The sequence below is a fragment of the Ranitomeya variabilis genome, chromosome 5, assembly GCF_051348905.1.
Source record: "Ranitomeya variabilis isolate aRanVar5 chromosome 5, aRanVar5.hap1, whole genome shotgun sequence".
In the NCBI taxonomy this organism is placed as follows: domain Eukaryota; kingdom Metazoa; phylum Chordata; class Amphibia; order Anura; family Dendrobatidae; genus Ranitomeya; species Ranitomeya variabilis.
The window spans coordinates 496,451,306-496,477,676 of record NC_135236.1 but is presented as its reverse complement, the minus strand read 5'-3'; the positions used below and the strand labels follow the sequence as shown (position 1 = coordinate 496,477,676).

General features: G+C 43.3%; 1 protein-coding gene across 1 annotated transcript in view; it reads right to left on the bottom strand.

The window, feature by feature from the left end:
- Window positions 1-26,371, bottom strand: part of STAB2 (stabilin 2) — a 290,752-nt gene that overhangs the window by 140,909 nt on the left and 123,472 nt on the right. Inside the window, exons 30-34 of the mRNA XM_077265634.1 lie at window positions 18,075-18,189; window positions 17,101-17,178; window positions 3,976-4,074; window positions 2,611-2,718; window positions 2,276-2,407 (exon numbers count right to left, since the gene is read on the bottom strand). Coding sequence (XP_077121749.1) covers window positions 2,276-2,407; window positions 2,611-2,718; window positions 3,976-4,074; window positions 17,101-17,178; window positions 18,075-18,189 — 532 coding nt within the window. The remainder of the gene's footprint in view (window positions 1-2,275; window positions 2,408-2,610; window positions 2,719-3,975; window positions 4,075-17,100; window positions 17,179-18,074; window positions 18,190-26,371) is intronic.

Here is a 26,371-nt window from a genome sequence, read left to right as displayed (position 1 = left end):
CAGGGTAAACATCGGGTTACTAAGCGCAGGGCCGCGCTTAGTAACCTGTTGTGAATTTGGTTTCTGGGCTCCCCCGGTGGTTACTGGTGGTACTGAACTTGTGTGCTTCATCTCCTCTGTTCACCTGTTTCCATCAGGATGTGGGAGTTTCTATTTAGCCTTGCTCCTCAGTCATTTCTATGCCGGCCAACAATGTTACCAGAAGCCTTTCTGTTGCATGTTCCTGCTCCTAGACTACTATCAGCTAAGTTGGACTTGTAGTCCTAAGATTGTTTTGCATTTTTGTTCCAGTTCTCTGTTTTTGAATATTTCTGAGGCTGGAAGCTCTTGTGAGCTGAAATTGCCACTCTGGTGTCATGAGTTGATATTAGAGTCTTAAAGTAATTTCCGGATGGTGTTTTGAAAGGGTTTTCAGCTGACTGTGAAGTTCCCTTTTCTGTCTTCCTACTATCTAGTAAGCGGACCTCAATTTGCTAAACCTATCTTCATACTTCGTATGTCATTTTCCTCTAAAATCACCGACAATATATGTGGGGGCTACTGTCTGCCTTTTGGGGAAAATTTCTCTAGAGGTAAGCCAGGTCTGTATTTTCCTCTGCTAGGGTCAGTCAGTCCTCCGGCTGGCGCTGGGCGTCTAGGGATAAAACGTAGGCACGCTACCCGGCCACTGTTAGTTGTGCGGTAGGTTTAGCTCACAGTCAGCTCGAGTTCCCATCTTCCAAGAGCTAGTCCTTTTGTATGCTTTACTACGGTCTCTTGCCATTGAGAACCATGACAGTAACCCAATGTTTACCCTGGTTACCAGCGTAAAATGTAAAAAAAAAAAACAGTACATACTTACATTCGCGTCCCCCGGCGTCCGCTTCCTGCACTGACTGAGCGCCGGCCCTAACACCGCTGTGCTGTACTTTCACTTTCACTTTACGGCGCTCAGTCAGTGTGGGAAGCGGACGCCGGGGGACGCGAAGGTGAGTATGTAGTTTATGTAGTTTTTTTTTTACATTTTACACTGGTAACCAGGGTAAACATCGGGTTACTAAGCGCGGCCCTGCGCTTAGTAACCCGATGTTTACCCTGGTTACCAGTGTAAAACATCGCTGGTATCGTTGCTTTTGGTGTCAAACACGACGATACACGACGGTCTGACGACCAAATAAAGTTCTGAACTTTGTTCAACGACCAGCGATATCACAGCAGGATTCTGATCGCTGCTGCGTGTCAAACTAAACGATATCGCTAGCCAGGACGCTGCAACGTCACGGATCGCTAGCGATATCGTTTAGTGTGACGTACCTTTACTTAAAATCAGAATCAAATTAGGAATTTATTTTATTTATTGTCACAATATGCCAATTCTTTTTTTCACCAGGGAATTTAAATTAATGAAGTATTTTCATTGAAAGTTTCTCTTGTGTAAATACACCTCCAGATAAGAATGTGCTATAGCTCATGCCTGTACCTGTAAGGCTATGTGCACACGTAGGAAGGGTCCTCTGCGGGTTCTCCCGCAGCGGATTTGATAAATCTGCAGGGCAAAACCGCTGCGGTTATCCCTGCAGATTTATCGCGGTTTGTCTTGCTGTTTCCGCTGCGGGTTTACTCCTGCACTTGTTTTACTATTGATGCTGCATATGCAGCATCAATAGTAATGTTAAAAATAATAAAAAAATGGTTATACTCACCGTCCGACGTCCCGATCTTCTCGGCGCTGCACGCTGCGGTCCAGTTCCAAAGATGCTACACGAGAAGGACCTTTGTGACGTAATGGTCATGTGACCGCGACGTCATCGCAGGTCCTGCTCGCATAGCAACCCTGCGACCGGACGGCCGCGTGCAGCGCTGAGAGGTGAGTATATCATTATTTTTTATTTTAATTCTTTTTTTTTTACACAAATATGGTTCCCAGGGCCTGGAGGAGAGTCTCCTCTCCTCCACCCCGGGTACCATCCGCACATGATCCGCTTACTTTCCGCATGGTGGGCATAGCTGGATCAATGCATTCCTATGTGTGCAGAATCGCCGCGATTCCGCACAAAGAAGTGACATGCTGCGGATTGTAAACCGCTGCGTTCCCGCGCGGTTTTTCCCGCAGCATGTGCACAGCGTTTTCGGTTTCCCATAGGTTTACATTGAACTGTAAACTCATGGGAAACTGCTGCGGACCCGCAGCGGCAGAAACGCTGTGGATCTGCAGCAAAATCTGCAACGTGTGCACATACCCTTAAACTTTGACCTTTTGTATAAAGTCTTTGAAGATACTATTCTCTGTCTGTACCTGGCCATTATGCATAAAAAATCCAACTTGAAATGAGATTCCCAGCATGGTTCTCCGATGCATGCCCTCAAGCAGATCATTCTTCATGAGCTGCTGACCTAGTATGATATGATATTTTATTGTGTCTTCATCCTGAAAAGTATTAGAAAGTACTTTATTATAAATGATGTTACAATATGTGTGGCAAATGGACAACTGAACACATATGTACAAACTGGCCCATGGTGTTGAATCTTACATGTTGTAACTATGTGCTGCTTGTATTGGGAGTCTGTTTAGTTTATGGCAGAAAAATATATACCTGGAGAAAGTGCCAAATTATTCAGTTTACTTACCACAGTGGCTGGGCTTTTATTCCGGATAAAACTGTTGATAGCATCATTGTGAGGTGCAAACACTGTGTAGGAATCTTCAGATTCAATAAGCTTTGACAGGCGATATTCCTGCATAAAAAATATCACCAATCTTCTATTACATCTGCAGCTTTTAAATTACTACTCAACATGAATTATGCTTGGAAATCACACTGCTTTAATTTTTTTTTTACCACAGTGAATTTTAAGGGAATCTGTCAGCAGGATTTCATACAATAAACTATACTGTATGTGCATATGGCTCTTTTAACAAGACCAGCAATACCTTTACATGGCCAGTCCATTACTCTGTTACAGAGAAATCATTGTTTGAATTGATAGGTAAATGAGGCTGAAGAACTAAGAACAGCCTCTATACAATGTGACTTTAGGGAAAGTAGTGGTCCGTCAATCAGGAGGAGGCAGCTCTGGGCAGAGAACAGAGCTGGAGTGACAGAGGCTTTAGATCTACAATTAGCTCTTCAGCCTCATTTGCATATCAATTCAAACGCTGGTTTCTAAGTAATAGAGGAACAAGCTGGCCATGTAAAGGTATTGCTGGACTACGAAAGAGCTACATACACATTTACATAGATTGGATATGAAATCCTGCTGACAGATTCCCTTTAAGTATTCCCATTATAGGGCAATACATATGGATTTCCAATTAATTATCTCACAGTCACTGGAAAATTTCTGTTGTACGAATATGCCTCCAGATATGTATGTACTATAGTTCATGCTTAAGGCTGGGGTCACACTTAACGTTTGAAAATTCGGTCCGAGTCTCCCTGCCGAGAGTCGCACGAGTGTTCATCGTATGGTCATCCATGTGTAATGCGTTTGCAATGCAATGATGCTATTTTCTCACATCCATGTATCTGTATGACATCCGTATGGCTTTACATTTCTCACTGATTTTCCTCATTGAATTTAATATCTCAATGGGCTGAAATGAGAAAAATGTGTGCATATTTGATGAATGGTCCATGTGGTGTCCGAGTTTTTCTCGCACCCATAGGCTTGCATTGGCGAGTCTCGGTGACAATTGCAGCATGCTGTGATTTTACACGCACGCTGAATACACCGGAGAAAAAATATGGTGATGTGAGCTGCCCCATAGATTAACACTGGTCCGAGTGTTATGCGATGTTTTCTCGCCTAGCACTTGTGCGTATTCTATGGTAGTGTGACTCCGGCCTTAATCTGGTGAACTTCAACCTTTTGTATAAATTCTTTAAAAATAATATTCTGTGTCTGTACCTCTGTATACAAATAATAATAATAAATAATAATAATAATAAAGTTTATGAATAGACAAAACAACCACTTATGTATATTACTCACAATTATATAGCCTCGGAAGATAGAGTAATCAGGCATCTGATCAAGCCTGGTTATCAAGTCTGGTGATTGGCCAGTAAGAAATGGATCAGGGGTCAAGACCTACATAAAATATGATGTTATCAAGTTAAAAATTGAACAGAAGATCCCTCCACTATCAAATCCCTGTGATTAAAACTTGTATTTTATTTCTAACATTTTTTTAAATTATGGTCACAATTAGTGAAGGGTTAGACAAGAGTGGGTCAAAATTCACAATAGTCATTGATTCCTTAGACTAGAGAATTGAAGCCTTGCACCAATAGCAGCTCTTGGTGTTGATAGCTGTGATCCGAGAGCTGCTACTGTGCAGGCGTGGGCGGCGCCATCTTGGAGGAGGAGTTTTTCTTCTTCTCCAGTAAGATGGTGCCACCGGCGCATGCGCAGTAGCAGCTCTCGGATCACAGCTATCGACACCGATAGCTGCTACTGCGCAGGCAGCGGCATTTTCAAATTTTTTTTTTTCCCCCTAGCTGGATAACATCAAGAAAATGTATTATTGCCACACTAACCATGCGATTATGCTGCAGAGCAGGCACCACAGCTGGCATCTGCCTGCACAAGTATTTTTTGTATGTTTCTTCAGTATGTTAGGTATTCATTATGCAAACTAGGGGTGGGTTACTGAGGAATCAGTGACCTGTCAGCACTCTGCATTATGAATATCTAAGCGGAGCACCACATACATGAACCCCGCCTTAGGGCACGAGCACATCATTAACAAAAAACTAAAAATAAAGATTAAAGAACAATCATAAGACGGATTTCATCACCAAGGTATCATTGTAATCAGTATAACGGTGCCGACCTGATACTGTGTGTAGGTTACTGTGAACAACCCTGCTGACAGGTTCCATTTAAAGGTTAGTATGGACATCTTTAGACCAATAGTATGCCGATGTGATTAATCCATCAAACTAATCCACAAAAACAAACAGTTCTACCTTGCTATTAAGACCCACTGGTTTTAAAGTATCAAAAACGCCAACAGTTTTCAATCCTGGATATCTGATGTATAAAGTTTCCCCCTTTCCATTGTTTTTTTTATCAGAAAATTCTCTACTTAATGATACCGTAAGGACATGAAAATGTAAATAAATTATATTAATTAAAAACTCTTTTTTTTATTCTGTGGAAGCATGGTTGAAAAGCAATGTCTCACTTTCATTTGTTTATTTTCATAGTTGTTTTTTTTTATTATTACTTTTGTCAGATTCAAGCTATTTCTGCGACCATTGTGGGTTTTTCTGTCATTAAGCGAGGGATACCAACAATTTTGACCACATGTGTAGATAATGTATTGTAATGTAAATGTTGCTTATGTGTACCTTGCCTATAATAATGTGATTATTATGTTGTGTCTAGGTTTTAGGCTAAGTTCACACGTTGCAGAATTGCCGCGGAAATTTCCGCGGCAATTCTGCGCCTCCTGCCGCGGGTATATCGCATGCAGAATTAGCATGCATATACCCGCAGAAAACTAGCGTTTTGCAAGCATAATTAGCTTGCAGAATGCTAGAGTTTTCCAAGCGATCTGTAGCATCGCTTGGAAAACTGACTGACAGCTTGGTCACACTTGTCAAACATAGTGTTTGACAAGTGTGACCAACTTTTTACTATAGATGCAGCCTATGCAGCATCTATAGTAAAAGATCGAATGTTTAAAAATAATTAAAAAAATAAAAAACATGGTTATACTCACCTGCAGACCTCAGCAGCGTCCGTTCCTATAGCTGGAGTGCAGTGAAGGGCCTGCGATGATGTCACTGTCTTGTGATTGGTTGCGTGAGTCTCATGAGCGGTCACGCGACCAATCACAAGACAGTGACGTCATCACAGGTCCTGAACCACATCATCTATAGGAACGGAAGAGAGATCATGCACCGGAGAGGCGGGAACACTTCGGGGGCCATCAGAGGGTGAGTATAGGACTATTTTTTATTTTAATTCTTTATTTTTTACCACTTATATGGTGCCCAGTCCGTGGAGGAGAGTCTCCTCTCCTCCACCCTGGGTACCAACCGCACATGATCTGCTTACTTCCCGCATGGTGTGCACAGCCCCGTGCGGGAAGTAAGCAGATCAATGCACTTCTATGGGTGCAGAATCGCCGCGATTCCGCAATTTTAATGAACATGCTGCGTTTTTTTCTGGAATGCGATTCCGCTCAGGAAAAAAATGCAGCATGTGCACAAAAAATGCGGAATGCATTCTATTACATAGGATGCTTAATGTAAGCGTTTTTTTCGCGGTTTTATAGCGTTTTTATAGCGAAAAAACCGCAAAAAATATGCTACGTGTGCACACAGCCTTACAACTATTTTGCAAGATTTGATATTGTGATAAGATTAGGGAAAGGTGTTAAGGTAAGGAATTAGGACTTAGGGTACTGTCACACAGTGGCACTTTGGTCGCTACAATGGCACGATCCGTGACGTTCCAGCGATATAGTTACGATATCGCTGTCTCTGACACGCTACTGCGATCAGGGACCCCGCTGAGAATCGTACGTCGTAGCAGATCGTTTGAAACTTTATTTCGTCGTCAAGTGTTCCGCTGTGGCGGCATGATCGCAGCGTGTAACAAAGGTGTGCACGATATTCCCAATGTCCCGTATGAGTTCTACATCGCAACTACGTCATGAAATTATCGCTCCAGCGCCGTGCATTGCAAAGTGTGACCACAGTCTACGACGCTGGAGCGATAATCAAGCGACGCTGCAACGTCACGGATCGTGCCGTCGGAGCGATCAAAGTGCCACTGTGTGACAGTACCCTTAGGCTACTTTCACACTAGAGTCGTTTTGCATACGTCGCAATGCGTCGTTTAGGAGAAAAAACGCATCCTGCAAAGTTGCCTGCAGGATGCGTTTTTCCCCATAGACTTACATTAGCGACGCATTGCGACGTATGTGCTGTGGTGGACCGTCAGCACAAAAAAAGTTCCATGTAACGTTTTTTTGTGCGTCGAGTCCGCCATTTTCGACCACGCATGCACGGCCGAAACTCCGCCCCCCTCCTCCCCGCTCATCACACTGGGCAGCGGATGCGTCGTAAGACTGCATCCGCTGCCCACGTTGTGATTAACCCCTTCACCCCCAAGGGTGGTTTGCACGTTAGTGACCGGGCCAATTTTTACAATTCTGACCACTGTCCCTTTATGAGGCTATAACTCTGGAACGCTTTGACGGATCTTGGCGATTCTGACATTGTTTTCTCGTGACATATTGTACTTCATGTTAGTGGTAAAATTTATTCGATATAACTTGCGTTTATTTGTGAAAAAAATGGAAATTTGGCGAAAATTTTGAAAATTTTGCAATTTTCCAACTTTGAATTTTTATGCCCTTAAATCACAGACATATGTCACGCAAAATACTTAATAAGTAACATTTCCCACATGTCTACTTTACATCAGTACAATTTTGGAACCAAAATTTTTTTTTGTGACGGAGTTATAAGGGTTAAAAGTTGACCAGCAATTTCTCATTTTTACAACACCATTTTTTTTTAGGGACCACATCTCATTTGAAGTCATTTTGAGGGGTCTATATGATAGAAAATACTCAAGTGTGACACCATTCTAAAAACTGCACCCCTCAAGGTGCTCAAAACCACATTCAAGAAGTTTATTAACCCTTCAGGTGTTTCACAGGAATTTTTGGAATGTTTAAATAAAAATGAACATTTAACTTTTTTTCACACAAAATTTATTTCAGCTCCAATTTGTTTTATTTTACCAAGGGTAACAGGAGAAAATGGACCGCCAAAGTTGTTGTACAATTTGTCCTGAGTACGCTGATACCCCATATGTGGGGGTAAACCACTGTTTGGGCGTATGGCAGAGCTCGGAAGGAAAGGAGCGCCATTTGACTTTTCAATGCAAAATTGACTGGAATTGAGATGGGACGCCATGTTGCGTTTGGAGAGCCCCTGATGTGCCTAAACACTGAAACCCCCTACAAGTGACACCATTTTGGAAAGTAGACCCCCTAAGGAACTTATCTTGATGTGTGGTGAGCACTTTGACCCACCAAGTGCTTCACAGAAGTTTATAATGCAGAGCCGTAAAAATAAAAAATCATATTTTTTCACAAAAATGATCTTTTCGCCCCCAATTTTTTATTTTCCCAAGGGTAAGAGAAGAAATTGGACCCCAAAAAATGTTGTGCAATTTGTCCTGAGTACGATGATACCCCATATGTGGGTGTAAACCATTGTTTGGGCGCATGGCAGAGCTTGGAAGGGAAGGAGCGCCATTTGACTTTTCAATGCAAAATTGACTGGAATTGAGATGGGACGCCATGTTGCGTTTGGAGAGCCCCTGATGTGCCTAAACATTGAAACTCCCTACAAGTGACACCATTTTGGAAAGTAGACCCCCTAAGGAACTTATCTAGATGTGTGGTGAGCACTTTGACCCACCAAGTGCTTCACAGAAGTTTATAATGCAGAGCCGTAAAAATAAAAAAATCATATTTTTTCACAAAAATGATCTTTTCGCCCCCAATTTTTTATTTTCCCAAGGGTAAGAGAAGAAATTGGACCCCAAAAAATGTTGGCCAATTTGTCCTGAGTACGCTGATACCCCATATGTGGGTGTAAACCATTGTTTGGGCGCATGGCAGAGCTTGGAAGGGAAGGAGCGCCATTTGACTTTTCAATGCAAAATTGACTGGAATTGAGATGGGATGCCATGTTGCGTTTGGAGAGCCCCTGATGTGCCTAAACATTGAAACTCCCTACAAGTGACACCATTTTGGAAAGTAGACCCCCTAAGGAACTTATCTAGATGTGTGGTGAGCACTTTGACCCACCAAGTGCTTCACAGAAGTTTATAATGCAGAGCCGTAAAAATAAAAAATCATATTTTTTCACAAAAATGATCTTTTTGCCCCCAATTTTTTATTTTCCCAAGGGTAAGAGAAGAAATTGGACCCCAAAAAATGTTGGCCAATTTGTCCTGAGTATGCTGATACCCCATATGTGGGTGTAAACCATTGTTTGGGCGCATGGCAGAGCTTGGAAGGGAAGGAGCGCCATTTGACTTTTCAATGCAAAATTGACTGGAATTGAGATGGGACGCCATGTTGCGTTTGGAGAGCCCCTGATGTGCCTAAACATTGAAACTCCCTACAAGTGACACCATTTTGGAAAGTAGACCCCCTAAGGATCTTATCTAGATGTGTTTTGAGAGCTTTGAACCCCCAAGTGTTTCACTACAGATTATAACGCAGAGCCGTGAAAATAATTTTTATTTTTTTTCTCAAAAATGATTTTTTAGCACCCAGCTTTGTATTTTTACAAGGGTAACAGAATAAATTGGACCCCAAAATTTGTTTTCCAATTTGTCCTGAGTACGCTGATACCCCATATGTGGGGGGGAACCACTGTTTGGGCGCATGACAGAGCTCGGAAGGGAAGGAGCGCCATTTGGAATGCAGCCTTAAATGGATTGGTCTGCAGGCGTCACGTTGCATTTGCAGAGCCCCTGATGTACCCAAACAGTACAAACCCCCCACAAGTGACCCCATATTGGAAACTAGACCTCCCAAGGAACTTATCTAGATGTGTTTTGAGAACTTTGAACCCCCAAGTGTTTCACTAAAGTTTATAGCGCAAAGCCGTGAAAATAAAAATTCCTTTTTTTTTTCACAAAAATGATTTTTTAGCCCCCAGTTTTGTATTTTTACAAGGGTAACAGGATAAATTAGACCCCAAAAGTTGTTGTCCAATTTGTCCTGAGTACGCTGATACCCCATATGTGGGGGGGAACCACTGTTTGGGTGCATGACAGAGCTCGGAAGGGAAGGAGCGCCATTTGGAATGCAGCCTTAAATGGATTGGTCTGCAGGCGTCACGTTGCATTTGCAGAGCCCCTGATGTACCCAAACAGTACAAACCCCCCACAAGTGACCCCATATTGGAAACTAGACCTCCCAAGGAACTTATCTAGATGTGTTGTGAGAACTTTGAACCCCCAAGTGTTTCACTACAGTTTATAACGCAGAGCCGTGAAAATAAAACATCTTTTTTTTCCCACAAAAATGATTTTTAGCCCCCCAAATTTTTATTTTCCTAAGGATAACAAGAGAACTTGGACCCCAGAAGTTGTTGTTCAATTTGTCCCGAGTACACTGATAACACATATGTTGGGGTAAACCCCTTTTTGGGCGCACGGGAGAGCTCGGAAGGGAAGGAGCACTGTTTTACTTTTTCAACGCAGAATTGGCTGGAATTGAGATTGGACGCCATGTCGCGCTTGGAGAGCCCCTGATGTGCCTGGACAGTGGAAACTCCCCAATTCTACCTGAAACCCTAACCCAAACACACCCCTAACCCTAATCCCAACGGTAACCCTAACCACACCCCTAGCCCTGACACACCCATAATTCTAATCCCAACCCTAATCCAAACGTAAATGTAATCCAAACCCTAACCCTAACTTTACCTCCAACCCTAGCCCTAACCCTAACCCTACCCCTAACCCTAAACGTGACTGAAATACGTGTCACTAAAATACGTGGCACTGAAATACGTGGCACTGAAATACGTGGCACTGAAATACGTGGCACTGAAATACGTGGCACTGAAATACGTGGCACTGAAATACGTGGCACTGAAATACGTGGCACTGAAATACGTGATACGTGGCACTTAAATACGTGGCACTGAAACACGTGGCACTGAAATACGTGATACGTGGCACTGAAATACGTGGCACTGAAATACGTGGCACTGAAATACGTGGCACTGAAATACGTGGCACTTAAATACGTGGCACTGAAATATGTGATACGTGGCACTGAAATACGTGGCACTGAAATACGTGGCACTGAAATACGTGGCACTGAAATACGTGGCACTGAAATACGTGGCACTGAAATACGTGGCACTAAAATATGTGGCACTGAAATACGTGATACGTGGCACTGAAATACGTGGCACTGAAACATGTGGCACTGAAATACGTGATACGTGGCACTGAAATACGTGGCACTGAAATACGTGGCACTGAAATACGTGGCACTGAAATACGTGGCACTGAAATACGTGGCACTAAAATATGTGGCACTGAAATACGTGATACGTGGCACTGAAATACGTGGCACTGAAACACGTGGCACTGAAATACGTGATACGTGGCACTGAAATACGTGGCACTGAAATACGTGGCACTGAAATACATGGCACTGAAATACGTGGCACTATGACTGTCAGAAAATGTTCATTAAACGGTTAGGGATGAGTTTAGGGGTAGGGTTAGGGTTTGGATCCCTTTATCACCTTGATGGTGGTGGGTGGCTTTTCAGTGTGTTTTCTATTTTTTTTCGATAAAAATGCATGCGTTTTTAACGCAAACAAACGCATGTGCTTAAAAACGCAAGAAAATACTGCAGGTTGTATTTCTGAAAATGAACGCATGCAGAAAAAAACCGCATGCGTTTGAAAACGCGACCAAACGCGTACAAAAAAAACGCATGCGTTTTCAATGTCAAATATAGGGAAAAAACGCATGCGTTTTTTTGTGCAAAAAACGCTGCAGACAAAAACGCAAGTGTGAAACCAGCGACGCTTTTTATAGCAAAAAAGTTTTTGCGTCTCCACATTTTGAGACCTATAATTTTTCCACATTTTGCTCCACAGAGTCATGTGAGGTCTTGTTTTTTGCGGGACGAGTTGACGTTTTTATTGGTAACATTTTAGGACACGTGACCATTTTTGATCGCTTTTTATTCCGATTTTTGTGAGGCAGAATGACCAAAAACCTGCTATTCATGAATTTCTTTTGGGAGAGGCGTTTATACCGTTCCGCGTTTGGTAAAATTGATAAAGCAGTTTTATTCGTCGGGTCAGTACGATTACAGCGATATCTCATTTATATCATTTTTTTATGTTTTGGCGCTTTTATACGATAAAAACTAAAATATAGAAAAAATAATTATTTTGGTATCGCTTTATTCTCAGGACTATAACTTTTTTATTTTTTTGCTGATGATGCTGTATGGCGGCTTGTTTTTTGCGGGACAAGATGACGTTTTCAGCGGTACCATGGTTATTTATATCAGTCTTTTTGATCGCGTGTTATTCCACTTTTTGTTCGGCGGTATGGTAATAAAGCGTTGTTTTTTGCCTCGTTTTTTTTTTTTTTTTCTTACGGTGTTTACTGAAGGGGTTAACTAGTGGGGCAGTTTTATAGGTTGGGTCGTTACGGACGCGGCGATACTAAATATGTGTACTTTTATTGTTTTGTTTTTTTTATTTAGATAAAGAAATGTATTTATGGGAATAATATATTTTTTTTATTATTATTTATTTAGGAATTTTTTTTTTTTTTTTTTACACATGTGGAAAAATTTTTTTTTTACTTTTTTACTTTGTCCCAGGGGGGGACATCACAGATCATTGATCTGGCAGTGTGCACAGCACTCTGCCAGATCGACGATCTGCTGTGCAGGGCTGCAGGCTTTCCAAGTGTCTGCTCTGAGCAGACACTCGGTAAGCCACCTCCCTCCCTGCAGGACCCGGATGCCGCGGCCATCTTGGATCCGGGACCTGCGGCAAGGAGGGAGGTAGGAGACCCTCAGAGCAACGCGATCACATCGCGTTGCTCCGGGGGTCTCAGGGAAGCCCGCAGGGAGCCCCCTCCCTGCGCGATGCTTCCCTATACCGCCGGTACACTGCGATCATGTTTGATCGCGGTGTGCCGGGGGTTAATGTGCCGGGGGCGGTCCGTGACCGCTCCTGGCACATAGTGCCGGATGTCAGCTGCGATATGCAGCTGACACCCGGCCGCGATCGGCCGCGCTCCCCCCGTGAGCGCCGCTGATCGATGATGACGTACTATCCCGTCGGCGGTCATACGGGCCCACCCCACCTCGACGGGATAGTACGTCTGATGTCAGGAAGGGGTTAATTAGTCCATCGGTACGTCGGGCCGACGGTTTGTGATGGCCCGTACCGACGGACTAGTGTGAAAGTAGCCTTAGATGAAAAAGATGAGGACCTAGTTAGGTTAGAAAGTAGTTATATGCAGTTAGTTAAGGGTTAAGTAGAGATGAGTACAGCCCCAGTGTTAGGCCGGTGGAACGCACCAAATAATACTAAGGAAGATATAAGGTGCGTTCGCAGCCCGAGGTCCACCGTGCAGAGATGACACCTGCTGCTCGGTAATGGTGGACAGTGTATGACGGTATAATGTGAACACACATGGGATAGCTTCACCCGACATGTAAGGAGGCGAACCCTGTTGCGTCACAGGGCAGCAATACCGCAGAGTGAACGCTAGTGTTATGTCACAGGACTCTACTCCAAGGGCACAGGGTTAGTGCCAAGGGCTAGTGCTCGGCGCCGCAACTGTGGTGCCAGGAGAAAACGAAGTGCGCTGCTCTGGCGGATGCCACTAACCACCCTAACTACGGCCTGTAAAGGGCACTAGTTGCACACGGCGCTAGTCAGCTCCAAACACCCAACCACATACAACAACACTAGGAAAGGGGATCATTAGGAGCTTTTACCAGATAAAATACACACATCCACACACACACGATATTAGGTTTATACTAGCGCATGGCCGAGCAGCCATGTGAACCTTTTATAGATGCAGCTTCCGGGACCTTTCCAGTGGTCCAATCAGAGCCGCTACAGGACCTGAGCATGTGACCTCCGGCCTCCAATGAGAGGTTGTCCCTCAGGTATGCTCAGTAGACGAAAAGCAGAACTTAGTCCCTGGAGCGTCTGATCACCGCTGATCCATGTTGGTTACAATGGCTGAACCTGGGACGGCAGCAGCAACCAGGCGCACAGTATCAGCTTGAGCCAAGTGCTGGGACCGATGTCTCCGCTGAGCAGGCTCCACTGCGGCTAAGGAAGAATGGGAGACCGCAGAGGACATGGTTCGAGATTCCCCCTGTGCAGCGGCGGGAACTCGACACCTAACACCCAGTTTAGGGAATTTTCCAGTTTGGAAAGGTAGGAGCAGGAAAAAGAGTGGGACACTTCCTGGTAGCTAATTAGTTAGTTGAAGAGATAATGCGATGAGAAGGGAAGCAGATTAAGTCATTGGGCTGGATAGCACTGAAGAGTATGGGACACTAAAGGAAGCAGCATGCGAGCAGTCACTATTAATTTCACCGGGTCTTCCAAGGATATCTGGAGCCTACGGCCCAAATCAGGCATGAAAGCGGATGCTTTGTTCACCTTCCATAAGGGGAAGCCAGATGATGACAGAAGAGTAGGCCTGAAAGCATGGGAGCTGCAGGGGTTGACAGAGCGACTCCGGGGCCAGTGATGCCAGAAAGTGAAGGGAGAGCTCAGGATAAAGAAGTGGACACATTCTGTGCTGTATCTGCAATTAATCATCTGATATTAAGTAAAGTTGAGTTCCAGAAAAAGGAAAACGAGTCTATCGTTGAATGTGTGATGGCATCCGGATGTGGGATCGTAGGACCCGAGGAATCTCCAACCTCAAACATGAGTGTAACACACTATAAACAAACCACATGTCACGAGTTTACTATGACAAAGATGAGCAAGATGACCGCAGCATCTGATTTCTCCTACTCTTGCACTGATTAGAAGCATTTCATCTTCATATTAAAGGGTGTAAATTTCATTTAGCAGTGCAGGGGTTAATCTGCTCAGTTGAGAGCTCATGGTAGCTTTCCTGCATTAAGGCTCTCAGCTGTGCACTGTTAGTCACTCCCATCTCCTATATAAACTGGGTCCTGGCTAGCACTCATTGTCAGAGTAACTTATGCTGCATGGCTGGAGGTTGTTGTTGGTTCTTATTGGAGAAAACTGTTTGGTGGATTTATCTGTGACTGTTGCTAGGTTTTGTGTGTGTGATGGTTCCCTTTCTTCTCCTAATTTGATTTAACACCATTCTCCACTCCCTGATGCATTCCTCTGTTGTATGTGTAAGTATATTTGTATGTTTGGTATTTTCCATTATTCCTGTTCGTCTTACCTTGTTAGTCTGGTTGGTGGATTAAGGTACACTACTACTCCCTTCTTCCCTGGGTGGGGGAAGGGTACAGACTGAGTGTGGATTCAGGAGCTAAAGCAAGGTACGTGGCCCCGGCGTCCTAACCATCAGAAGTAATCTGGGGAACAGGGTGAGCTAGGTAGCGGTACGGACAAAGACGGAGCCCCTTGTCCTGGGACACCCGACAACAGAGTTGTGACACCACACGACAGACAGGACATTACAGTATCTTTTATCTGTGGGCAGCCAGGGTGTGGGACAATAGCTGCCCCTCACCACAACTACCACCCTGGCATCCTTACATCCTAGGGAAGGAGGACGCTTCATCTGAAATGCCTAGGATCTTTTTGGCTCATGAGAGATCCCGTAGCAGATGATGTTATATTGCGTGAGCGGCAGTTTTTAATTGTAAGTCTGGTTAGCACCACTGGCCAGAGCGCCAAGGATATTACTTCACTTTCTATTGCGACCAGAGAAATTGTGAAGTTTACCCCACAGTATTGGAACGACTACTACACAGGGAATCACAATGCATCATTATTTATCTACAAGGTGATTCACAGTTATAAGTAGGTACAACATTTATCTCTATATGCATATGGCTGTTTATTACATCTTGTCCTATTAGACATTTGGCAGGTTTCATTTGGTGCATATCAGAGCATTTACAGTTTATTTTAGGTTTATTTATTTTTGCACACATAGTCAGTCAGTAAGTTGGCATATAATGCTTTATGCACCATAGTGAATGTGCTATTCTGATTTTTCTATTATATTTCTATGTTTAGATATTTTTTATGGGACTGAAAAATATTCTTCAAATTTACTGATAGTAAGCAAACAAAAATTTCTTTAATAAGGGTGCTTTCTGGTGATCAAGCACTAAAATGCTTGGTACTCGAATCGAGCAGGTCATGCTCTTGGATTTACTTGAATTGAGTACAAAGTATAACAGAGTTTAATGGGAAACTCAAGCATTTTTTCGGAACACCTTAACAAGAGGGCTGGGGAGACAGGAAAACAGCTGAAATGGATGGAAAGAGTGTTCAAATGGAATAGGATCAGCATGGGGAAGACTCCTGGACACATCTCTGACTCCCAGGTCACTGCTGGGAACAATGATGTCAGAGGATTACTCCACTTTTACGGACTGACAATAACACATACAAAACCAAAGCTAAAATGGATTTTACAGGAAAAATATGTCAGGAAAACATTTTTTTCTGTATAATGACTTGTATATAAGGCAAAATTAAAAAGAGAAAAAAACCACCTCCTTCGTCCCTTAAAGGTCGGGCCATTTCTCACCGTATTTCCCTGTCGCCCATAACTACAGTAGATGACACAGTAGAGGGGGAAATAAATCTACAACCCTCGGTAGTAACTGGTAAATGTAATGTTAACATGTTACTACCTTATTTGTGCATGTGGTGTGTGTGAAACAGTCACATTGCGTTTAAAGGCCCCATTGGGGCATAAGTTCGAACGACCCCTGCAAAACGGAATCCGGACGTATGCACCAATGAGGCCATAGACTGTAATGTACCGGCAGGACGAATGTGTGATCTGACAAGCATCATTTTTGGGAGTGTACGCCTACAGGAGGCGGAGGCGGACACTCAGACGTAGTAGGCCCTGACAGGGCCATTGAACAGGTGCATAGACGCAATTTTAAAGCTCCCTAACCTAAAAAATAAAAAGTTATGGCCATATGACCACTTCATGGAAAAAAATCATAAATGGCTCTAACCAGGAAGACCCAAATAGCTTAGGTTTAAGATGAAATGACATCAAGGATATAATAACAAAGTGATAAAGAAATATCTTTACATTAGAGTTACCCTTTAAAAATGGATATTTTAAGTCTACAGAAAATTTTCACAAGACTGACTTATCCTTAATTTATCCCTTGCAGTGAGATCCCCGTTTATCAGACATTTATCCTATATAGATAGGGTTATATATCAGTTGTGGAAAACTGGAACTGGAAATAGTCATCAACTAAAAATGGAATCTGCTATCCACAATATGACATAAACTGATCTATCTTTACATTGATATTGTTGGTGTTCTAGGGATTCAAAAAAGAAATAGAAGACTTACCTTATCAATAAGATGCATAACTCCATTTGTAGCTACTATATCACTGACAACAACATTAGCACCTCCAATAGTAATATTCTAAAATGAAATAAATAATTTCTGTCAAAGCAATTATGACAAACAAACTTATAGGCTTAAACATTAAAATTTTCTTCTAGAGATGCATGTGTGTAGCATTCTCTGGTATTGTTAGGAACTACACCATCAACAAATCTCTCATATTCTTTCCTAAATTGCTGCCCTTAAAGGGAATCTGTTAGCAGGGTTTTTGTTATGTAATCTGAAAGCAACATGATATAGAGGCTGAGATTCTGAGTCCTGCGGTGTTTCACTTATTAGGCTGTGTGTTAGGCCAGGGTCACACTTGTGAATTCAATGCGAGAAACTCGTGCGAGTCTCTTGCATCAATACCCGGCACTGCCACCGGCACTTGGGACCGGAGAGTGCCGCATGTATTTCTATGCAGCCGCGCGCTCCGGTCCCGAGTGCCGGAAGGGTATTAATGAGAGAGACTCACAAGAGTTTCTCGCATTGAACTCGCAAGTGTGATCCCGGCCTTACTGTTTCAATAAAATCACTGTTTTATCAGCAGGAGATTATCACTAAAAGACTGGGTGTCTCGTGCCTCCTAGTCAACTGCTGTATATAATCACACCCGCAACACTGATTAGCAACTTTCTGTCATTGTCAGTGTAACTGAACAGTGTATCTCATTGTAGCCGAAACGTCGCCACGCCACCAAGGCTATTAAAGTCCCTTTTGTATTTTTGAAATGTGCTGCCTCTTTTTTCTGAATCTTTATCCTTTTGCACAGAGGGGACTCCTTGCTGAGAGGCCCTGCACCCATAGTACTTTTATATGTGTGCTGTTCCAATTTTTTGCTCTATATTTATCCATCTATCTTTCTATCTCCCTATCGAATATCTTACATGATCAGCTAAATGCGTGTTTGACTTATTCAGCTTGTAACTTACCCCATTTTCTTTAGAAAGTTGAAGAAGATTGTGATTGAGAGAGGTTACCAATACATCAGAGGATGATAATTTCTTCATATCATCATATCTGTAAATTCCAGACAAAATGTGATGTCTACAAATATAAACATGAAACATCTGGGTTATTAATCTCTTTAAAAAGCTACAGAATTTGAACAAATCTCATTAGGTACTTTTTTTTGCAAATTTTCTTTAGAGTTGATTACTGAAAAGAAGAACTACATCTTTTGTCCATCCATTTCCTCTATATCAAGTCATATACACTCACCGGCCACTTTATTAGGTACACCTGTCCAACTTCTTGTTAACACTTAATTTCTAATCAGCCAATCACATGGCGGCAACTCAGTGCATTTAGGCATGTAGACATGGTCAAGACAATCTCCTGCAGTTCAAACCGAGCATCAGTATTTGGAAGAAAGGTGATTTGAGTGCCTTTGAACGTGGCATGGTTGTTGGTGCCAGAAGGGCTGGTCTGAGTATTTCAGAAACTGCTGATCTACTGGGATTTTCACGCACAACCATCTCTAGGGTTTACAGAGAATGGTCCGAAAAAGAAAAAAAATCCAGTGAGCGGCAGCTCTGTGGGCGGAAATGCCTTGTTGATGCCAGAGGTCAGAGGAGAATGGGCAGACTGGTTCGAGCTGATAGAAAGGCAACAGTGACTCAAATCGCCACCCGTTACAACGAAGGTAGGCCTAAGAGCATCTCTGAACGCACAGTGCGTCGAACTTTGAGGCAGATGGGCTACAGCAGCAGAAGACCACACCGGGTACCACTCCTTTCAGCTAAGAACAGGAAACTGAGGCTACAATTTGTACAAGCTCATTGAAATTGGACAGTAGAAGATTGGAAAAACGTTGCTTGGTCTGATGAGTCTCGATTTCTGCTGCGACATTCGGATGGTAGGGTCAGAATTTGGCGTAAACAACATGAAAGCATGGATCCATCCTGCCTTGTATGGAGCATCTTTGGGATGTGCAGCCGACAAATCTGCGGCAACTGTGTGATGCCATCATGTCAATATGGACCAAAATCTCTGAGGAATGCTTCCAGCACCTTGTTGAATCTATGCCACGAAGAATTGAGGCAGTTCTGAAGGCAAAAGGGGGTCCAACCCGTTACTAGCATGGTGTACCTAATAAAGTGGCCGGTGAGTGTATTGTGTTACTGAAGGGAATTTTAGACAATAATAATAGCATAACAGCATGTAAGAATATATACATTTTAAAGGAAATGTATCACCTCTAATTGTTACTAAATAAAACAAAATGGTGATATATATTCTTGCTTTTTCTAATCTGTTTTTATTTTATCATAAAATTTCTTTATATTTTTTTCCACACATCATGGGGACTGCCATCTTGCCTACTTATTACACTCAGACCTTATCAGCAGCTACATCGAGATGTTTATGACTTTTATTGTATAATTTTCTAGGCATGCTCTGTGGTTTGTGCAGAGGTCAATGTACAGGGATTGGGAGGAGGTGAGCCGTCATAATTACCTATTGTGAAGAGTAGAACCTGAGTTATCTATATATGGCTAAGTTCACATGAGTGTATAAAAAAAAAATGTAACAGAGAAAAGTCCAGCTCACTCACCACCAGGTGCACGGATCACACGGATCACACGTTCTGTGTGTAACAAGAGGAAAACGAAGAAATATCCAGCTCCCACGATCCAAATGAAAAATAATTTGATGGCTTTTTTGAATAATCCACTAAAAATATGAACAAGACAGAGAGTAGATATGCTACGCCTTTCAGATCAATTATGATTCTTCTTCATGGCATAAAGAAGGATCATAATTGAGCTTAAAACGCATATCATACAGTGGAGGAAATAAGTATTTGACCCCTTGCTGATTTTGTAAGTTTGCCCACTGAAAAAGACATGAACAGTATATAATTTTAGGGGTAGGTTAATTTTAACATTGAGAGATAAAATATAAAAAAAAATCCAGAAAATCACATTGTATAAATTATATAAATGTATTTGCGTTTTGCAGTGAGAAATAAGTATTTGATTTCCTACCAACCATTAAGAGTTCTGGCTCCTACAGAGCAGACAGACGCTCCTAATCAACTCGTTACCTGTATTAAAGACAGCTGTCTTACATAGTCACCGTTATAAAAAGTCTCCTGTACACAGACTCAATTAATCAGTCAGACTCTAACCTCTACAACATGGGCAAGACCAAAGAGCTTTAAAAGGATGTCAGGTACAAGATCATAGACCTGCACAAAGCTGGAATGAGCTACAAAGCCATAAGTAAGACGCTGGGTGAGAAGGAGACAACTGTTGGTGCAATAGTAAGAAAATGGAAGAAATACAAAATGACTGTCAATCGACATCGATCTGGGGCACCATGCAAAATCTCACCTCGTGGGGTATCCTTGATCATGAGGAAGGTGAGAGATCAGCCTAAAACTACACGGGGGTAACTGTTATGATCTGGTGGCCTAAGAGCAGCATGAGATGTACTCTGGAGAAGGTGGTACCTGTACTGACCGCAGACCCTGAACTTAACACCGCAACTAGAAGAAGCCGTGGAATGTACCTAGCGCTCCCTGGACATCTCGACACAGCCGGAGGACTAATTACCCCTAGAGATAGAAAAGGGAAAACTATCTTGCTTCAGAGAAAATTCCTAAAGGATAGGCAGCCCCCCACAAATATTGACTGTGAGAGGAGAGGGAAAAAACATACACAGACTGAAATCAGAATTTAGCAAAGGAGGCCACTTCTAGCTAAATAGAAAGGATAGGACAGAGTACTATGCGGTCAGTATTAAAACACTAGAAAATATCCACCACAGAAAATACAAAAACTCCACAGCTAACTAAAGATATGGAGGGTATATCTGCATCTCCAGAGAAACCAGCTTGGCTAAACAAATCCTTATACAGACCAAGCTGGACAAGACAAAAAAAACATGGAAAAGAACTGAACAATAAGGCCACAGCATGTGGACAGCAAAAAATCAAGGCCAGAACTTATCTTTGTTGAAAAGAACTGCAAAGCAGGAGAGACCAGGCAGAGATGTGAATCCTCCAGGAACAATGGACAACTGGCACTGGCTAAAGGGTGAAGCAAGACTAAATAGCCCAGTCAGATTTGCAGAAAGTGAACACACCTGATAAATGCTGCGATTCAGAGACAGCAGCGCTACCACTTACAACCACCGGAGGGAGCCCAAGAGCAGAATTCACAACAGTACCCCCCCTTGAGGAGGGGTCACCGAACCCTCACCAGAGCCCCCAGGCCGATCCGGACGAGCCAAATGAAAGGCACGAACCAAATCATCAGCATGAACATCGGAGGCAACAACCCAAGAATTATCCTCCTGGCCATAACCCTTCCATTTGACAAGATACTGAAGCTTCCGCCTCGAAAAACGAGAATCCAAAATCTTCTCAACCACATACTCCAACTCCCCATCAATCAACACCGGGGCAGGAGGATCAACAGAGGGAACAACGGGCACCACATATTTCCGCAACAAAGATCTATGAAAAACATTATGGATGGAAAAAGAGGCTGGAAGGGCCAAACGAAAAGACACTGGATTGATAATCTCAGAAATCCTATAAGGGCCAATAAACCGAGGCTTAAACTTAGGGGAAGAAACCTTCATAGGGACATGACGGGAAGACAACCAGACCAAATCCCCAACCCGAAGCCGAGAACCAACACACCGACGACGGTTAGCAAAACGCTGAGCCCCCTCCTGAGACAACACCAAATTGTCAACAACATGAGCCCAAATTTGCTGCAACCTGTCAACCACAGAGTCCACCCCAGGACAATCAGAAGGCTCAACCTGCCCCGAAGAAAAACGAGGATGAAAACCAGAGTTACAAAAGAAGGGTGAAACCAAGGTAGCAGAACTAGCCCGATTATTAAGGGCAAACTCGGCCAATGGCAAGAAAGCCACCCAATCATCCTGATCAGCAGACACAAAGCATCTCAAATAAGTTTCCAAAGTCTGATTAGTTCGCTCGGTTTGGCCATTTGTCTGAGGATGAAATGCGGAAGAAAAAGACAAATCAATGCCCAGCCTAGCACAAAAGGCCCGCCAAAACCTAGAAACAAACTGGGAACCTCTATCGGACACAATATTCTCCGGAATGCCATGCAAACGAACCACATGCTGAAAAAACAACGGAACCAAATCAGAAGAGGAAGGCAACTTAGGCAAAGGTACCAAATGAACCATCTTAGAAAACCGGTCACAAACCACCCAGATAACTGACATCCTCTGAGAAACCGGAAGATCCGAAATAAAATCCATAGAAATATGCGTCCAAGGCCTCTCAGGGACTGGCAAAAGCAAAAACAACCCACTAGCGCGGGAACAGCAAGGCTTGGCCCGCGCACAAGTCCCACAGGACTGCACAAAAGAACGCACATCCCGTGACAAAGAAGGCCACCAAAAGGACCTACCAACCAAATCTCTGGTACCAAAAATCCCCGGACGACCAGCTAACACAGAACAATGAACCTCCGAAATCACTTTACTAGTCCATCTGTCAGGAACAAACAATTTCCCCACTGGACAGCGTTCAGGTTTATCAGCCTGAAATTCCTGAAGAACCCGTCGTAAATCAGGGGAGATGGCAGAAAGAATCACCCCTTCCTTCTGAATACCGACCGGCTCAAGGACCCCAGGAGAATCAGGCAAAAAGCTCCTAGAGAGGGCATCAGCCTTAACATTCTTAGAACCCGGAAGATACGAGACCAGAAAATCAAAACGGGAGAAAAACAGGGACCATCGGGCCTGTCTAGGATTCAGCCATTTGGCAGACTCGAGATAAATCAGATTCTTATGATCGGTCAAGACCACAATACGGTGCTTGGCCCCCTCAAGCCAATGTCGCCACTCCTCAAATGCCCACTTCATAGCCAACAACTCACGATTGCCGACATCATAATTGCGTTCCGCAGGCGAAAACTTTCGAGAAAAGAAGGCACACGGTTTCATCAAGGAACCATCAGAATTTCTCTGAGACAAAACGGCCCCTGCCCCAATCTCAGAAGCGTCAACCTCAACCTGAAAAGGAAGAGAAACATCCGGCTGATGCAACACAGGGGCAGAAGTAAATCGGCGTTTAAGCTCCTGAAAGGCAGAAACAGCCGCAGAGGACCAATTCGTCACATCAGCGCCTTTCTTCGTCAAATCGGTCAAGGGTTTAACCACACTGGAGAAGTTGGCAATGAAACGGCGATAAAAATTAGCAAAGCCCAAAAATTTCTGAAGGCTCTTCACGGATGTGGGCTGGATCCAATCATGAATGGCCTGAACCTTAACCGGATCCATTTCTATAGATGAGGGAGAAAAAATGAAGCCCCAAAAAGAAATCTTCTGTACTCCAAAGAGGCACTTAGACCCCTTCACAAACAAGGCATTATCACGAAGGATCTGAAATACCATCCTGACTTGTTTCACATGAGACTCCCAATCATCTGAAAAAATCAAAATATCATCCAAATATACAATCATGAATTTATCAAGATAATTCCGAAATATATCATGCATGAAGGACTGAAACACAGATGGAGCATTAGAGAGTCCGAATGGCATCACAAGGTATTCAAAATGGCCTTCGGGCGTATTAAACGCAGTTTTCCATTCGTCACCCTGTTTAATACAAACAAGATTATATGCCCCTCGAAGGTCAATCTTAGTAAACCAACTAGCCCCCTTAATCCTAGCAAACAGATCAGAAAGCAAAGGCAAAGGGTATTGGAATTTGACCGTGATCTTATTCAAGAGGCGATAATCAATACAGGGTCTCAAGGAGCCATCTTTTTTGCCAACAAAAAAAAAACCTGCTCCCAATGGTGAAGAAGATGGCCGAATATGCCCCTTCTCCAAGGACTCCTTAACATAGCTCCGCATGGTGGTATGTTCTGGCACAGACAGGTTGAAAAGTCGGCCCTTAGGGAACTTACAGCCTGGAATCAAGTCAATAGCACAATCACAGTCCCTATGCGGTGGAAGGGAACTGGACTTGGGCTCATTGAATACATCCTGGAAATCTGACAAAAACTCAGGAATTTCAGAAGAGGGGGAGGAGGCAATTGACATCAAAGGAACGTCACCATGAACCCCCTGACAACCCCAACTAGTCACAGACATAGATTTCCAATCTAATACCGGATTATGCACCTGTAACCATGGGAAATCCAGCACAATAGCATCATGCAAATTATGCAACACCAGAAAACGACAATCTTCCTGATGGGCTGGTGCCATGCACATGGTCAGCTGTGTCCAAAACTGAGGTTTATTTTTAGCCAACGGTGTAGCATCAATGCTCGTCAAAGAAATAGGACTCTGCAAATGCTGCAAGGGGAAACCACAACGTCTGGCAAATTCTAAGTCCATTAAGTTTAGAGAGGCGCCTGAATCCACAAATGCCATGACAGAAAATGACGATAATGAGCAGATCAGGGTCACAGATAACAGAAATTTAGGTTGTACAGTACTGATGGTAACAGAACTAGCAATTCTCTTGGTACGCTTAGGGCAATCAGAAATAACATGAGCAGAATCGCCGCAGTAAAAACACAACCTATTCTGACGTCTGAATCCTTGTCGTTCAGCTCTAGACACAATCCTATCACACTGCATAGGCTCAGGACTCCGCTCGGAAGACAATGCCATAGTGTGCACAACTCTGCGCTCGCGCAAGCGCCGATCAATCTGAATGGCCAGAGACATAGAATCACTCAAACCAGCAGGCGTGGGGAACCCCACCATAACATCTTTAACGGATTCAGAAAGACCCTTTCTGAAGATTGCCGCCAAGGCATCCTCATTCCATTTAGTCAGTACAGACCATTTTCTAAACTTCTGGCAATATGATTCTGCCGCTTCTTGACCCTGAGACAGGGCCAACAAGGTCTTCTCAGCATGATCCACTGAATTAGGTTCGTCATACAATAACCCAAGCGCCTGAAAAAAGGTGTCTACATTAAGCAACGCCAGATTCCCAGGTTCCAGGGCAAATGCCCAATCCTGGGGGTCACCACGCAGCAGAGATATAACAATTTTAACCTGCTGGATGGGATCACCAGAGGAACGGGGTTTCAGAGCAAAAAACAGTTTACAGTTATTTTTAAAGCTCAGAAATTTGGACCTATCCCCAAAAAACAAATCAGGAGTTGGAATTCTAGGCTCTAAAACCAGAGTCTTAACGATATAATCGGAAATACCCTGTAATCTAGCAGCAAGTTGATCCACACGAGAAGCCAATCCCTGAACATCCATACCAGCGCCGAACTCCTGAGCCACCCAGAGGTAAAGAGGGAAGAAAAAAAAACACAACAGACTACAGAAAAAAAAATGGCTCAGCACTTTCCTTCCCTTCTTCTGAGATGCGGTTAACTCATTGTTGGCCAGTTGTACTGTTATGATCTGGTGGCCTAAGAGCAGCATGAGACGTACTCTGGAGAAGGTGGTACCTGTACTGACCGCAGACCCTGAACTTAACACCGCAACTAGAAGTAGCCGTGGAATGTACCTAGCGCTCCCTGGACATATCGACACAGCCGGAGGACTAATTACCCCTAGAGATAGAAAAGGGAAAACTATCTTGCCTCAGAGAAAATTCCCAAAGGACAGACAGCCCCCCACAAATATTGACTGTGAGAGGAGAGGGAAAAAACATACACAGACTGAAATCAGAATTTAGCAAAGGAGGCCGCTTCTAGCTAAATAGAAAGGATAGGACAGAGTACTATGCGGTCAGTATTAAAACACTAGAAAATATCCACCACAGAAAATACAAAAACTCCACAGCTAACTAAAGATATGGAGGGTATATCTGCATCTCCAGAGAAACCAGCTTGGCTAAACAAATCCTTATACAGACCAAGCTGGACAAGACAAAAAAAACATGGAAAAGAACTGAACAATAAGGCCACAGCATGTGGACAGCAAAAAATCAAGGCCAGAACTTATCTTTGTTGAAAAGAACTGCAAAGCAGGAGAGACCAGGCAGAGATGTGAATCCTCCAGGAACAATGGACAACTGGCACTGGCTAAAGGGTGAAGCAAGACTAAATAGCCCAGTCAGATTTGCAGAAAGTGAACACACCTGATAAATGCTGTGATTCAGAGACAGCAGCGCTACCACTTACAACCACCGGAGGGAGCCCAAGAGCAGAATTCACAACAGGTAACTTGTTAATGATCTCAAGGCAGCTGGGACCACAGTCACTAAAAAAAACAATGGCAACACATTACGTCGTAAAGGTTTAAAATT